Genomic DNA, 14,749 nt, shown 5'->3' with positions numbered 1-14,749 from the left:
CATCGCACTGAAACAGCCCATCTGCTCCGAGCCCTGCAGCCGTGCAGCTGCTCTGTGCTTGGCTTAGGGGACTAAGAGACCACAGACTGGGTGATGATGGGGAAATAGGTTGCTAATAGGGATGCAGAAGAGACAGGGAAAGTCTACCTCGGCATAAGTACATCTGCTTCTGCAGGGTTTTTGTCAGGAACACTCCCACACATACCGTTTGTATTTTGGGGGCTCTGGGAAGCTCCCTACTCTCTGGCTGAGGTCTTTGCAAAGCCTGCCTGCAGAAGGGAAGCAGGCAGACTCCCCTTGTCTGGCTGTTGTGCTCTTTTAAACCTGGCAGTGTCTATGAAGCAGACTTCTGTTTCAGCTCGTCTGCGAGAGCTGAGCACAGTGCGTGCTCTCAGTCTGAGAGCTGAGCACATGAATTGCGCAAAGGACCCAGCTGTCTCTGGTGGCAAAGATGAAAGGGTCTGTTATCAAAGCTGGGAGAAGAGAGCATTTGCCTGGAGTCATCTGGGCATGTCACGAAACAGAGGGTGAACGAGGAGCAAGCAGACCTCACAGCAGCTATGGTTCACTCTGCTTCGTGAGTCTGCAAAATTGGTGGGAAAAGTTGCCTACACATGGTCTCCTTCTCATACTTCCTCATACTCCCATTTTGCCCCAGGCTGGCCTCTCCTCCCTAAGGTAGTACCCAGCACCTCCGGTGACCACCAGGTACAGCAACAGTAAGAGGGAAGGAGCTGCTTGGCTGCCTTCAGACAGCTTCGTTCCAGAAAGCATCGTAGGGGAAGAAAGATGGGCTGCTGCAGCTCACTCACCTGAGGTACAGTGCAAGCGTAATGATCCTGTCCATGGGCTGGCCAGCATTACTGCCTAGGGACGCTCTTATTCGCAGCTGCTTCACCAGAGCAGGTCTCAAGCCCTGCCTTGGACTTGGTCTTTGTAATGAGAAATCATGGTCTGGCATCTACCCTCTGTAGGGCCTTAGGACCACAATCCGGACAGTCCATTCTGGGGTTTGAGATTAATTTAGATGCTCTAATCTGCAGTGCTCAGCTTTAGGAGGGCGGTGAGTGATGCAGGCTGCCAGGTAAGAAAAGAGACGGTGTGTCTGACAAAGACCAACACTGGCTGTCTTCCTGCTCAGGCCAAACAGGAGCCTGACCCCACCAAATCACCCTCTGGGCCTCCTCTGGAGCCCCAGAAGAGCACCGTCTGGACACGCCGTGCCCCTGTGCAGGTGGTTTTGTGAGCAGCTGAAGCTGAGGCCAGCCTCCTTTCCCCATCACACGCCCCATAAATGCTAATTCGTGTTCCTGCGGTCCCCCTACCCTACGTGCCCACCAGAAATGGTGCAGAAATAGTTCCACAATTGCTCATTAAATTAAGGGCGAGATGGCGTGGTGTTTGGGAGGCTTAGGGCCACAATAAAGGCCAAAGAGGCAGCAGCGCCGGGCTGTTTTGCTGCCCACAGAAGCTGCCTGCCTTGCGCTGGGGAAGTCAGGGCTTTGCAGGTGCATCCCCACTGGCACATCCCGTCCCGTTTACCAGGACCCGCACAGAGAAGCAACAGCAGCAGTCTGCATTTCAGCCCTGAGCACCAGGGGCTCCCTCTGCCCTGCCTGGGGCTGAGTCGGAGGCAGCGCTGGGCTCGTACATAGCCGTGCCCCTGGCGAGCAACCGACTCTGAACCTACCCCTGAATCACCCTTTCCCCTTCCTCTGCTGAAATCATGTTTTCTTCCGCTACCACAAACCAGCTTTCCTTGACCAGACACTTTGTACCTTTAGTACATCTTCCCTCCCAGCAGAATTTCACTGGCGGGGTCTTTTTTTTTTCTTTTTTTTTTCTGTTAAGCAGACAAAACCAAGGATTTGATCCAACTGTCTAGTTTATCTATTCAAGCTCAGCAAGGAAGGCAACACTGCTGTCTGGGAAGGATCTGTTTTCTGCCTGCTCTGCATTTACGTGGATCATATTGTTGTGGGCTTGCTTGGAGAGCTCCCAAAAGGCACGGATGAACTACATGGGTAGAAGTAGTGGCTATGGAAAGGTCATAACTCCTTTCTCAGGGCTGGACGGATAGAAGAGGGGCTGCACAACTGCATTTAGATCAGGGTGTATCTCATCCTGCCCTATGACTTTAAGGAGGCTACGTCCTGTGTGTGGTTTTGTACAGGGGATCCTTGCTAGGAGCAAAAGGGCAAGCCCTAGGTAAGGGGTGGTACAATCTCAATGTATAAAGATGGAATTCTGCTCAGAATGTCCAGGAGGAGTTCTTTCCACATCTACATCCATCTCTCTCCTTCTTAGGCTGGAGAGATTGGGAGGGGTCTCTAAGGATGCACATCCTTAACCTTTACAAGGATCTCTGGATAAAGACAAGCTGTCGAGGCAGGTCTGGGGTATAAAACAACAGGAAACATTTCCGACAAATATGTAGTTTTTCTTGTAATGCAAATTCCTCCCTTTTGGGGCTGGTGGTATTTCCTGAAGAGTGAGAAATCCCATGAGAAAGAATCTCTGTGTAGAGAGATGTATGGACAGACAGATGATGTAAATTATCACACATGCTGGTTATGGAAGGAGTCGGGCACGGAGCTGGAGTGTTAGCACGAGTTATCATGGCACAGAGGACGCAGAGCAAATGAGAGCTTCTCTGCATCCAGACGGTGCCCTCTGACAGCCTGCTGCATGTGCCAGCGTGGAGGGGGGAGTGTATCAAGGCAGGATGAACCCCAGGGGAGATCCCCATCTCATGATGGAGCATCACCATGCAGAAACAGGGCCTGGCAGCACATTCAGGGCTGCTAGGGGACAAGGAGACCAGCAAGGCAGCTCAAGCACCAGCCTGCTTGGTAAGCAAGCGGGGGGGAAAACGTTAAGGTCCTCCCCATCATTGACCCTGAGATTACTGGGTGCTTCCCAGTCCCGTTGGTGTGGGTCAGTGACCGCCTCTCCGGGGAAGCGTTTGTATCCCCTGAGCTGGGGCTAGGAAGAGCAAGCTCTGCAGAGGCTGTCTGGTCCCCGCACGCTCTGGTCTGGCTGCACGCTCTCCCTGCCACGCTGGGCGAGGGAGGGGGACGAGTGCTGGAGCACAGGTGTTTGGAGACTCGCTCAGCTCAAGATGCCATTTGTTTTCCGCTTTGCTGGTCTGTAAACAAGCACCATCCAGCTGAGAGAGGGGTAGCCACCATCCTGCCTGCTTGCCTCCCTCTGCCTAGAGGGCAGGAGGTCTCCAGGAGGTGTGGGGAAACTGAGGACCTGGTGCCTATTAGGCTGAGTGTCTGGACTGAAGGCAAGCGGGACCATGGCTGGGCAGGTGATAGGCAGGGGGAACCTTCTCCTAGCCTGGTCCCATGGATATTGCAGCCCAGCTGCACAGATTGGCTGCGAATTGCCATGATGACTCCTGTGCTGGCCGTGGGCAGGCGCTGTGCAGCACAGCAGCACGGTGAGCTGGCTCACAGGAGCAGAGCTGCTGCCCGCAGAGCTGCTACCCACGGCAGCGTTCAGGGGCTGTGAAAACATAGCTGGGCTTCGGGCTGAGAGTCACACTCTGTCCTGCAGGGAAGGACATAGTCTGGCCACGTTGTCCCCTGCAAAATATTTGAGTACAGGTTTAAGCAAAGATGGCATAATGAATCGGTTATGAGGTTGGCAAAAAGGCTGAGGACTGTACCCTCCCTCTGCTCTGTTCTGGCTACGTATTGGATAGGCTTTTGTTCTTCTGAGATAGAATTAATTTAATGTTATGGGGCATGGAATTTTTTTTTTCCTTTTTTGAATTCCTTAAACCACATCCTGTTGTCCATGCTTAGAAAACCTGTTGCTGGTCACAAACAACCTCTGAGGGAATTTTCCATAAAAAGGGTGGCAGGATTTTGTTCTGTACACACAGCATCAAAGATGGAAGCCTTGTATCATTCATCTTTCTCTGCCAACACTTTCTCTAATTAGACTGTGGATCAAATGAGCAAAAGAGCTCAAGCATAGCTCCATTGCAAGTCTGTTTCTACCATATCACCATCTGCTCTCCATGTACACAAGACAGGTGGGGATATGCTGGAGAGAAGGAGCTGTAGTTGTAGTTTGCCTGCCTTCCTCCCGTTAGTACTCGCGTTCCTCATCACGAGGCAGGCATGACCATTTACCCCACTGCCTGAAGGCCCCAGGTGTCCCCCACCGCCAGCGTGTGTCCCCCTGGTTGCCAGCCACGTGTCCACTTTACCTCTTTACAGCACAGTGTTGTTGCTTCTCTGACGGTCCATTCCCTCCCTCCCAAAATTCATATGCATGCCAGACAGGTCAGATAGTGATGGATCATAGATCAATCTCTGCAATTGGCTTTGCCATGTCAGGGGATATTGCTGCAAGCCCATCCTCATTTGATGGTGGTTTAGGAGGTCAGGGGTGGAAATGTGTTTGTTTCTTTGATTTTTTAAATCCACAGTAAAATCCAAAGAAAATTCCCTGTAGCCAGATATAAGCAATTTTCACAGGTTTGCTGTAGGGGAAACGTTGCCAATCAAAACTTATCATATTGCTGTTTATATCCCCAGAAAGTCCCAGCCACAGCAGGGAACTGGAGGCTTTGATTCCCCTGATCCCTTTCACTGTAGCCTCCTCACTGTAATGAAGCAGAAAGAGAATGTCCCATAGCAATTAGCCAGCCTGTGGCACAGCACTGAACATGCTCAGTGCCTCTCCAAAGCCGATGGGGAGGCCTCATGAGTAGAGGTGGGATAGTGGTACTTTCCAAACTATGGTCAAGACTCCGTTTTCTCGCTCTTGGTGAGCTCTCCGAACCCTCCTGCTTTGAAGTTACTGAAGCAGTGGCTGCAGGAAGAGGTCTGTGTAGTGACCCTGTGACACAGGGGACGCTGCACACCAAGCTAGGGTCAGTTAAAGACATGTAGAGATAAAATTCTCTGTAACCACGAGTGGAAAGCAGCTGAGAAGCTGTAATTGTCTTACTCCGCATATGTTAATGTATGAAGCATCATTAGAGACTGTGAAAGAGTAAATACGTCCTACAACTTACATTCCTAGCAACTATGAGTCAGTACAAGCTGATATTATTTCTCCATCTCTACCTGTGCTACGATTATTTTTCCACCCTCTGCTTTCTAGCTCTCAGAGCAGTAACTTTCCCCCACAGCACTGCAACTGAGAACACCAGCCTGACACTGACTGCTATTCATTAGCATCTATTTAAATGAGAGAGGGAGAGAGACCTGCGTTTGTTGCCAGGATTATGAACAGTAATAGATTCTTTCTGGAGATTGTCATTCACTCCTGGGATTTGCCTGCACTAAGCTTTGGGCTTTTAGTTTGTGATCAGTGGTGTTACATTAAACCACATGTAAGGAACTGCTGAGAGCCCCTGTTAGAAAGGTAAGAGCTCTTTTCTCCCTGCTCTGATTTTAGCCCTCATATCAGGTCTGCAAGTGATTCTGCCAGGCTATACAAGGTCTGAGTCCTCTCTGCTACATGTATCTCTTTCCATCCACTGGACATCTCTTGCCATGAAGCAGTTTCTTTTTCTTATCTCAGTTGGTCTTGCCTGCAGTTGAAATGCCGTGGGAATTTCTACAGGGGAATTTCAGCCCTGGACTCCCTGTTGGATGCCAAAGCTAAACTGGGGTTGCAGCCAGGATTTCTCATGGGTAGCTGATCTCCTGAGATCGCTCCATCCCAGAGCATGGGATCCTGCAGGAGCAGAGCGGGGAGCTGCAGTGAAACCCGGCTGTGTGCAAGCCTGCGGCCAGCCCACCTCCTGGCTGTGGATCCCGACAGCCTTCGCTACCCATCCCACGGAGCTCCGCTGCGCTTGGCGCAGCACCCCATCTCTTGTCCTCCCTTCGCTTCCTGCCTGCTCCAGCTGCCTGCCCTCCATCCGAGCCTTGCAAACTGAGCTGTGCCTCCACCTCTGCCAGCAGGCAGCAGCGTTTCCCCACATCACCCCACATTCACACACACCCCCCCCACACACCCCTCGAGCTACCACTCACAGAGCTCTTGAGGAAACCTCTGCCTTCTGCCCCGTCCCACATGGAATGTGTTGGTGGCCCTGCCCTTATGGACCCTGCCTCCCTCCCGGCACTGCCTGTGCCAGCTTTTCTGGCTCTACAAAGCTATTCAATGAGACAGTGAAGTCCCCGTCCTGTGGAAACTGAGAGAAGACCTTTTCTTGTTGTGAGAAGGTAACATTTAAAGGCATCCCTTGGGCTACTCTATCTGGCAGCCCAGCTGGTGCTCTTTTGTGTGAGTGCCACTCTTTTGAAATGCCAGCTCTGGTCTTAAAGGCAGCCAGCAGAAGGTACGGCTCACTCTCCCTGTAATTGATTCCTCATCACTCGTCACTGGCCTTTATTCTCCCTTTTGATTGGGAAGAAGGGATAATGCAGATCACAAGACAAATGGGAAGATTTCCTTGTATAGGCAGAGGTAACAACAGGCTTGCTGGTGTCCAAGGATTTCCCTTGTGTTTGTCTGTCTCTGGTCAGCTGGAGAGATTTAGCAGAAGATAGATGGCCTGTCTTTGTGCGTGCCTCACCAGCAGGTGCCTTTAGGAAATGCCAGACATCAGATGGGGGGCATGGGGAACGGGCAACGATGACAGAAGTGGGTAACGAAACTGGCCAGCTGGATTTAGACTCTGATACAGGAAGGTGGGCATGACTGTAGTATGAAACCAGGCAAATGGGGTGGCTGCAACAGCTGGCACTGGAGAACATCCCAGATGCGCCTTTCACGTCTCCACTGATAGAGGCATGGAGGTTGGAGAGCAGGGCCCACTTTGGTTCTTCTTCAGTTTGTGACCACTGGAAAGGTGGAAGAGCTCAGGCCATTCTGTTCCCTAGCGTCTTCTTTCTCAGGTTTCATAAAATGTTTGCTATGTTTCTGAGTTCCTCTCTAAATGAGCGAGTGCTATAATCCTTCTTCATTATCATCATAGTATCACATCAGCAGATAAAAGTAGGTAAAAGCAGTTTGCTAAGGATCACGTGGCAAGTCAGTTCAGAGCTGTGAATGGGCTCCTCACACCCCAAACATGCGTGGACCGTACATTGGCCACCTCCTGCAAAGTGAGATTTGGATGTATAGCCTGTGCTCTAGGAGGGCAATCTTTCGAGCATCACGTGGCTGGTTTGGGCTGAACTTGTGTGACATGCTGAAAGTTACACGGGGAGTGAAGAAAGTTAATAAGGCATGAGATGGGTATTGCTAGATTGCGTGTAGGTGGATGTGGGCAGGTGTGAAGCCACCAGAGGTCAGGAGCTACGGATGTCAGTGTCTACATAAGCTCCATCTCCCTTTTTACCCAGAGACTTAATCTATGGGCTTTCCTGACGGTAAGTGGGATCCTGGAACAACATTTGATTTTAGGGCAGTGGGCTGAATCCAAAGCTTTCCCTTGGAAAATACAAAGCCTTGCAGCACTTGTTCCATCACACAGTAAGCTTTCAGGGCCAGACTGAAAAATGGAGGTAAAGAAGCTCCAAGCAATTGGAAAGATGACGTGGAGCTTTCTGTAGTCCGATGTTTTATGGCTCTGCTTGGAGCTCAGATCTGAAGGTTCATTTCCAAGCACCTGTATCACAGGCTACATGCCCTTAAACTTGACTGGCAGCCTGTGGCAGACTGACACATGGTAGAAGGGAATAAAGTAGAAGACCTGCACAATCTTTAACATCTACAACACTGTGGACCCAGTTCAGATGGGGTAGAGGCTTCATCGCTGTTTAGTTTGAAGTCCTGGAGACTTTGTCATGCCTCCCAGAAGCACACTCCAAGTGACAGCATTACTGGGAAAGAGAAGTGGTGTGGTTCTTTCCCAGCCTCAGGCAGGCTGGGGAATTTAGCAGGGATTGCAGGTAGGGCTATGAGATCTATCTCCCCTTCACAACTCCAACTGATTTGTAAGACAGTCATGGGCATGCTGTTCAACTGTTTTAACCTTCAGTTTTCCATGTGTAGGCAGGGGTGGTGGAACACTGCATGTTGTTGGCAGATAAGAGAGCTTCCTTTCCAGTTGCAAACCTTTTGAAGAATGCCTGCTCATTTCAGTGTTGTTATATTAGGGAATTTGGGGGCCAAAAGGTTAACTTTTTTTTTTTTCCTGATGCTGCAAGGACACGGAACTGTCAGCCAGAATATGCTCAGGCTTGGTTTGGGTTTAGGCCAGGCATTCACAGCCAGTGCTTTGGGGGCACTAATTTGCATTCCAGATGCTTCTCTGGGTCCCTTTCTATCTCGCCTTCACTTTTTTCCTGGGGCATCAAAGTTCATTTGCTGCCTGATTTGTCCCAGTGTTGGCTGCTCAGCCAGACTCTTGTGCAGCAGATCCTAGCTGCAACTCCCCAAATGAGGGTAGAACAGACAGCGGTTGTTTTTAATTCTTGCTTGCTAGCAGCTTCATATTAATTCTTCGCTCACTCTCAATCCCTCACCTCACTGGCTCTGGCATCTGTAATTAGCTGCTCTGAACACGCTCCTGTTGACGATGATCTATGGGGTTATGTAGTTCCTGCGTGGGCCATCAGTTTGGCCGAGGGCCTCCGTGAGGATCGGGTGTCTTTGCTAGAGAGACTCTCCCTCGGAGGAAGCTCCTGAGGGGAGGGAGGACACCAAGAAAAGAGTGGCTCCAAGCTGGTTTTGCCAGAGGCTCCCGTAGTGACTTCTCTTGTCCTTGGCACCGTGTTTCCAGGAGGGAGATCCTACTCACTTACCTCTGTCTCCCCAAGGCTGTGCAGTGCCAGCTGGTCTCGAGAGAGAGAGAAACAAGTTATTTCACTCCTCATCTTTGATTGTAGTGTGCATCCCAACCTGGGTACTACTGGGGAAGGGAATTGGATATGCTTTCCCTGTCCCGTCAGGCCGTCATCTATTTTTCTCAGCCAGCCTTAGTGCTAACACTTCTGAATATTTCCAGGCAATAATATGCCCCTCTTTCCTCAGTTCACTAAATTATACACATATTTCATTCTTTTAACCTTTTCTTGTAAGTCAGCTGCTCAGAATCTAAACATTTCATCATCTTTATTATGCATCTCTGAACTCCTCGTGATGTATCTCACTTTGTGACAGTCAGGCGCTCGACAGGGGTACTTCCAGGTCCCTGTCCTTCACACAGTGCCCCCAAGGCCGATGTGCCAAGAATGAAGAATTTCAGGGGATCACGTAGGAGGGAGGTTGTATAAGAAAGCCTCTTTTCCTGTATCTTCCCCTGACCTCTCGCTGCTGCCTCTCAGAAGGGTGTACCCGTGAGCAGCACCCCAAGCGCAGACAGACGATGGACATATAAGGGTTATTATTGCCTCTCCACTCTCAGGTGTAATATGTCTATGTATGGAGACCACAAACAGGGATGAGCAGCAGCGTGACTAGAGTTGTGATTGATTTTTTTTGGTTCACCAGCTGAATTGAAAAAAAAAAAAGAAAAAGCATTTCAGGTCAACCCTTAGTGAATGTTTAAAAATGTTTTTTTCAGTCAAACAAAAAAGGAAAAAAAGTCAGCTGAGGGGATTGCTAAAAAGATGCTGCAGAAAGACAAACTGGGATGGTTTCATTTGTGGGTGGAGGGTAGGGGGTTGTGACACTGTTTTCAAAGTGAGAACTGGAAATGCTTTGAAACTTGTTGGCTTTGGTTTTGGTTTAATGGCAGACGAATCCTTTTGGGAATTGCTTTGTTTGAAAGAACTTGAAGTCAGTGTTGATTCACAGGGTCTTTGTGTCCCTCTGAAAACATGGGGCTGGGATGGTACAGGCAGCGCGGTACAGGCAATGCCACCCAGAGCCAGCAAAGACCAGCTGCTCGCTCCAAGGCTGCTTCCAGGCCAAGTGGCAACTGAGGACACGGGTCATATTTCTGCAGCTGATGGCCAGGAGTAGGGCAGGGAGAGGGCTGTAAGCCACATAGCGTACATCAGGTGTGAGTGGTGAATGGGGAGAGGCAAACACGTCTCCTGGGCTCCCCAGTTCAAGCGGGGTGGGGAGAAACTGGTGGAGGTCCAACTGGAGGGGCACGAGGATGGTCAAGAGCCAGGAGCAGAAGTCCTGGGGAAGAGAGGTTGAGGGAGCTGGACTTGCTCAGTGTGGCAAAGAGGAGGCTTCTATCAGCCTTTGGCCCCCAACTGTGTGAAGGGCAATTTCAAAGAATGCAGACAAAGTCTTACCAGTAGTATTAGACAATATAACAGGAAACAGTGGCCACAACTGGTAGTGCTGGAGGTTCACAGTGGACATTAGGAAAAGCTGATTTCCTCAGAGGATTTCAAGACTCAGCCAGGCAAAGCCATGCTGCCCTGATATAGAGCTGGAGACAGCTTCAAGCAGGAGGTTGGATGGGATGCCTCTGGAAGTCACTTGCAGTTAGCATTTCTGCCACCCCTTTCTTGTGCCACCCCAGCCATGCTACAAACCGCTTCTTCCTCATCCTGTCCTCTCTGTCTTCATCTAGGTCTATGTCCTCCCTTGGACAGCCCAGATGAATGAAACATTGCCAGTGGCACTTGCCCATCAACCCAGGAGAAAGCTGGCTCCCTCCTGAGGTTACTACTGGGTCTCTGCAGGCTGTCCTTGGGCTGGCTGGAGTGTAAAGCTGTGGCTCGAGGCTGAACCCCAGAGCTGTGCCGGTGGCCAGCCCAGCAGGCTGGTTGCCTGCCTGCCCTGGCATGCCAGCACCCATTTTTTCTCTTATAGGCTCCTTGAACCTGCTAGTTCGTGTGCGGAACAAGCGAGCCATCGACACCCAGGTCTGGTCGCTCAGTGGGAACCGGGGGAACATGTGGCAGCAAGCACACGTGCCCATCAACCCACCCGGGCCCTTCCAGGTAAGTCAGGTCCACAGCCAAGGAGCCTCCTGCCACCTGTCCTGTCCATGTTCTATGGACAGTAGGAGACTTCCCAGCAGGTAATCTGCCTCCGTGGCACAGGGGCTGGTCAGACACAGGGAGGGCAGTGCGAGGTCTCCACCCCCAGGGTCACTGGGGCAAGGAAAGAGCTTAGCGGATGCACAGAAGTCAAATCCACTTCTCTCTGAAGCCATCCAACTTTGTGCAAGCATCAGTTTGGCACTATAAATTTTCTGATTGTTGCTGGTTTGGAAACTGCGTGTCAAAGAGCTCCTTCTGGTACCAGGTCTGTGCAACAGGTCTGTTGGTGCTGAGCAGCTGGGGGATGCTGGCCTGCTGGCGTAAAGTGACTGTGAACGCTAGAGGTTTTTTCTAGCGTGTCCTACAAGAACCCACCCCCACTGTCCCCCGGCTTTAGGACTGTAAGACAGCTTGTGAAGATGAACTGGGCACTCTGTATCTGCTCGTCGAGTCATTTATGCATACCAGGGAAGTGGGCTGCTTTGTTACTGGATGTTTTATTGCTGATGTTTTTGCCCAATGTGCTACTTTGCTGTTGTAGGGTTGTTTGTGAGAGCTGGGTCTGAATTGACTGGCAAGTTGTCCCACTGTCCCACTGTGGCAAAATGCCGAGCATGATTTTGGGTACTTCAAAAAAAAAAAAAAAAAAAAAAGAATTCAGTTATTCTTTCAAGCGCTGTTCAGTATTGTTTGGTTTGTTAGTGCAGCACACTTAATAATGCAGAGGTCTACATGCTCATTTATTACTCTACAAATGCTCAGCACACAGGGGTTGGTCCCATAAGCAATGGGGTCCAGCTCTCCAGATCCAACAAGTGTTGGAGAAACAGGGAAGAATCATTCACTTGGGGACTTGATAAGATCTGGTCTGCAGGGCTCCGCAGCGTGGGAAGGGCCCTCCAAAACTGCAGCCTTACACTGCATTCTATCCCATGCTCTGCTTGCAGATCATCTTTGAAGGTGTCCGGGGCACGAGCTACGAGGGGGACATTGCCATCGATGATGTCACTCTGAAAAAAGGGGACTGTCCAAGGAAGCCAATTGGACCGAATAAGGGTGAGCGTGTGTGTGCCTCAGAGGAAAACAAGTCGGTGGGAGGGCATATATGAATGCACGTGCTAGGGATGTGCAGCTAATTTCAGAGCACATTGACATGTTGGTGGGACTTAACAAGATGGTTGACTCCATCATCAGAAGTCAGCAGAGGGGCTGTCAGACTCTTGGACTTGTTCTTTACATTTGTGAGTTAGCAAGAGCTCTGAGGAACAACCAGATCTTGTAGGGACTGTGCTGCCAGACACCAGCACGCTGGAGTCTGCACTGGAATATTGGGTTGGGGGTGTCATCCCCAAGCACCTAAAGGTTTCTGCAATATCTCATTTCCTGGAAACCCTAGGTATGGGAGCTTTGGAAAGGGAAAGACTTTCTGCAGGCTCTAATGGCTTCTGCAACATTAAGTTAACAATGTTGCACGTGCGTTGGGGCAATTCCAAGCACAAATACAGGCTGAGTAGAGAATAGATTGAGAGCAGCCCTGAGAAGGACTTGGGGATGTTGGTGGATGAGAAGCTCAACATGAGCCGGCAATGTGCGCTCACAGCCCAGAAAGCCAACCGTATCTGGGGCTACATCAAAAGCAGTGCGGCCAGCAGGTCAAGGGAGGTGATTCTCCCCCTCTGCTCCACTCTCATGAGACCCTACCTGGAGTACTGCATCTAGCTTCGGAGTCCTCAGCACAAGAAGGACATGGACCTGTTCAACCAGGGAGCACTACGAAGATGATCAGAGGGCTGGAGCACCTCTCCTATGAGGAGAGGCTGAGAGAGTTGGGGCTGTTCAGCCTGGAGAACAGAAGGCTCCGGGGAGACCTTATTGTGGCCTTCCAGTATCTGAAGGGCACCTACAAGAAAGCTGGAGAGGGACTTTTTACAAGGATATGTAGTGATAGGATGAGGGGTAATGGCTTCAAACTGAAAAAGGATAGATTTTGTATACATATCAGGAAGAAATTTTTCACTGTGAGGGTTGTGAAGTACTGGAACAGGTTGCCCAGAGAAGTTGTTGAGGCCCCATCCCTGGAGGTGTTCAAGGCCAGGCTGGACAGGGCTTTGCGCAACCTGGTCTAGTGGAAGGTGTCCCTGCCTATGGCAGGGGGGTTGGAACTAGATGATCTGTAAGGTCCCTTCCAACCTAAACCATTCTATGATTCTATGATTCTGTAAGTCAGTCTTTCTCCAGGAAAAATAATCTGCCTTTTAGGGCCTGGAGCCAGGGCAGGCTGGGCTTCTTCCCATTACCCTCTGAGCAGAGAGGCACAGCCAGGCAGGATATTGCACATGCAGGATGAGAGCAAGCTACCCAAGCTGTACTTCACCTCCTTCCCGACCCTGCAGTGAGTGCTTGAGCTAAATCCCACCAGCCCCTTTCCAGTCCATCCACATCATCCTGGTGCCAGCATTGCAGAAATGGAGACAATCCCACTCTCACTGAGGTTCACCACAGGTTGAAGCCATAGCACAGTGCATAAGCAGTATGTAGGCATTAGTCCTTGGGTGGGAATCACTGGTGCTCCTTGTGCCTTATTCCTGCCTGTGCCCTTGATAACATGCCTCAGGTGGGCAGGAGAGCAGATGTTCAGGGTATGCAAACCAGAGCCAGATAGGCATTCGTGAGCAAGCTTCAATTTGTCTTATTTGTTTTGAAGGGAAAAAAAACTTGTTGAGGAAGAGTCACTTTCAGCAATTTTCTTAACTCTAAAGGTGAAGGGGGAAACAAAACAAAAAAAGTCAGAACACCCTAAAAATTTGAGGTGCAGTTAAAGGTCTGTTTCAGCCTAGGACGGCCAAGCTGTAACCAAAACACAAGCAGAACCTTTTGTTTGACTCAAGTTGAATCTTATGGGGAAGCAAGGAGGGTTGGATTGCAAAGGTAACTAAGATTCAACCTTTTCCCCCAAGTTGGAAAAGAAATAATTTGGGGAAGTCTTGAGAATGTCCAGGGAAGGCTAGAAAGATCCTCCAATAGATCTGGGAGGTGCTTTGTGGTTTGGGGTGGAGGGATGGGGGCAGGAAAGGCTGCGACACTAGTGTGCACTGACTTATTTGATGAGGTCTGGATCTGTCCCATCACTAATTCTTTTTCTCTCTTCTCGGCTGGCAGCGGTTGCTCTTCCAGGAAGCGGTGTCCCGGCCCTACATAGCCCTTGTCTTTGTGGCCCATTGACTTTCTTCCTTTACGTGCTGCTCAGATGATGGCAAGCGAGCGCTCCTGTCTTCGGACCGAGACATTCCTGCTTTTTCCACCTCTGCTCCTCTTCCTCCCCTCCTCACTGGCACACCAAAGTGTCCATATGTTACCAAAGACTGACAGGCATGACCACGCAAAGGGATCTGGTTCAGAACTGGAGCACTCCTTGGGAAAGTCATAATGTCTAGAACAAAATTTAATAATAAAGACAAAAATTTTTTAAAAGCACGTGCACGAGAGAGTGAGTGAGAGAGAGAAGAAGGAAGGAAGGAAAGAAACAGAAACACAGAAAAGAAGGAACGAAAGACAAAAAATAGGAATGAAGAAATGTGAAGAGCAAATGAAGGAAGAAAAAACCACCCCCATGTTTCCTTGGGAATGTCGGACAGGGCTTCCTCAGGGAAGTGGGAACTTGTTTTAAACAAACAAACAAACAAACAAAAATATATTAAAGCACAAATTTCTACCAGAACAGTTACCTTCTTTACTGCAGAGCCCACAGCTTAGTGGATGATGTACCGCAGTACTCCCCTTGTCTCCCCATGCTCTCCCGCTGGCTGGGGCTGCACTGTCCCGGCCGCAGCTCCCTGCAGTAACGCCGGCCTCGACCGTGGGGCAGCAGCTGCCCC

At 50.2% G+C, this 14,749-nt stretch overlaps 1 protein-coding gene across 1 annotated transcript in view; it reads left to right on the top strand.

Moving 5' to 3' along the window:
• MDGA1 (MAM domain containing glycosylphosphatidylinositol anchor 1) overlaps nucleotides 1-14,434 on the top strand; it is a 105,411-nt gene extending 90,977 nt beyond the window's left edge. The window contains exons 15-17 of the mRNA XM_009880461.1: nucleotides 10,702-10,832; nucleotides 11,822-11,930; nucleotides 14,034-14,434. Of these exons, the coding sequence (XP_009878763.1) occupies nucleotides 10,702-10,832; nucleotides 11,822-11,930; nucleotides 14,034-14,125 (332 nt within the window). The 3' untranslated portion in view covers nucleotides 14,126-14,434. The remainder of the gene's footprint in view (nucleotides 1-10,701; nucleotides 10,833-11,821; nucleotides 11,931-14,033) is intronic.
• The last annotated feature ends 315 nt before the right edge of the window (nucleotides 14,435-14,749 follow it).

This window comes from Charadrius vociferus, unplaced genomic scaffold (assembly GCF_000708025.1).
Source record: "Charadrius vociferus isolate BGI_N301 unplaced genomic scaffold, ASM70802v2 scaffold62, whole genome shotgun sequence".
Taxonomy (NCBI): Eukaryota; Metazoa; Chordata; class Aves; order Charadriiformes; family Charadriidae; genus Charadrius; species Charadrius vociferus.
The sequence above is the reverse complement of the archived record's forward strand: the minus strand, read 5'-3'. Positions and strand labels throughout refer to the sequence as shown.